Genomic DNA, 1,042 nt, shown 5'->3' on the forward strand with positions numbered 1-1,042 from the left:
GAGCTTAAATTACACACTAATTAGGGTATTTCTGGCAGTAACTGGTTGCACTAGATTTTATTTTAGGTATACAACTATATCTAGCTGTACACACATCACAGATTTTAGATTTTCATTTCAAAACTATTTTGAYAGCTCTACATCATTTTTCTTCCACTTCACAAATATGCACCACTTTGTGTTGGTCTATTAAATTTTTTGGTTGGGGAAAAAAAAAAAAAATCAAAATATGAAAACGGTCAAAGGATTTGAATACTTTTCAACTGTGTTAAGCTGACAAATAGCTAACTGTGAAATTTCTGAATCCACAGTTCGACCTCCACCTCTTGACCTGAGAGGCCTTTCGACAATTACTGAATTTCCCACTCATATCCCGCTATGCAGAGTAATGACTGATTCATGGTGAGAGCAAAAGCACGTCTCCACATCTACAAATTCAGATTGTAGRTCTATTACCAAACTTTGTTTAAATATGACAAAGGCACATACAATTTAAAGAAATTTACTCTAAACATATGGACTGGAATTACRCCTTACAAGCACCAAAAATACAAAAATAAATAAATAATAGTATAGAATGAAATATTCTCTATGGCTGGGTATTTTTCTTTAATCTAGATTATGTTCCTCTTTGTTTTTAATCACAGCTTTCCACTGACCCACTTACCTCTGGACAGAAGGCTTGAAAACGGAGACGGTTCAACGGACGAAGTGACAAACTGCTCAGCACTGGTAAAACCTGGATTTGATAGTGTTTTAAGAACCATGAATGCATAAAGTGAACACTATGACTCRGTGAATTGACTAATATTCAGAAGAAATTATTAGTATTTTATTTATACCATGAAAGCTTGCTATGGGAGTTCGCTTAGTCTGCATGTTGTTAAGAAAAAAAAGTTAATTTTAAACAATAATAATATTAACAATAGGACCATTTGTAAGTGGAAAAATCAGTTGAAGCATCACATATCTAAGAAATCCTAGATTTCTGTTCTGTAATCTAACTGGGTTTATAGTTGTTGCTTTGTTCTTCGATGTATGC

The 1,042-nt window shown here is 33.3% G+C and overlaps 1 protein-coding gene across 1 annotated transcript in view; it reads left to right on the forward strand.

The window, feature by feature from the left end:
- gab3 (GRB2 associated binding protein 3) overlaps window positions 1–1,042 on the forward strand; it is a 19,524-nt gene that overhangs the window by 16,436 nt on the left and 2,046 nt on the right. The window contains exons 7-8 of the mRNA XM_008427505.2: window positions 312–402; window positions 648–732. Coding sequence (XP_008425727.1) covers window positions 312–402; window positions 648–732 — 176 coding nt within the window. The remainder of the gene's footprint in view (window positions 1–311; window positions 403–647; window positions 733–1,042) is intronic.

Source organism: Poecilia reticulata, linkage group LG14 (assembly GCF_000633615.1).
Source record: "Poecilia reticulata strain Guanapo linkage group LG14, Guppy_female_1.0+MT, whole genome shotgun sequence".
NCBI lineage: Eukaryota > Metazoa > Chordata > Actinopteri > Cyprinodontiformes > Poeciliidae > Poecilia > Poecilia reticulata.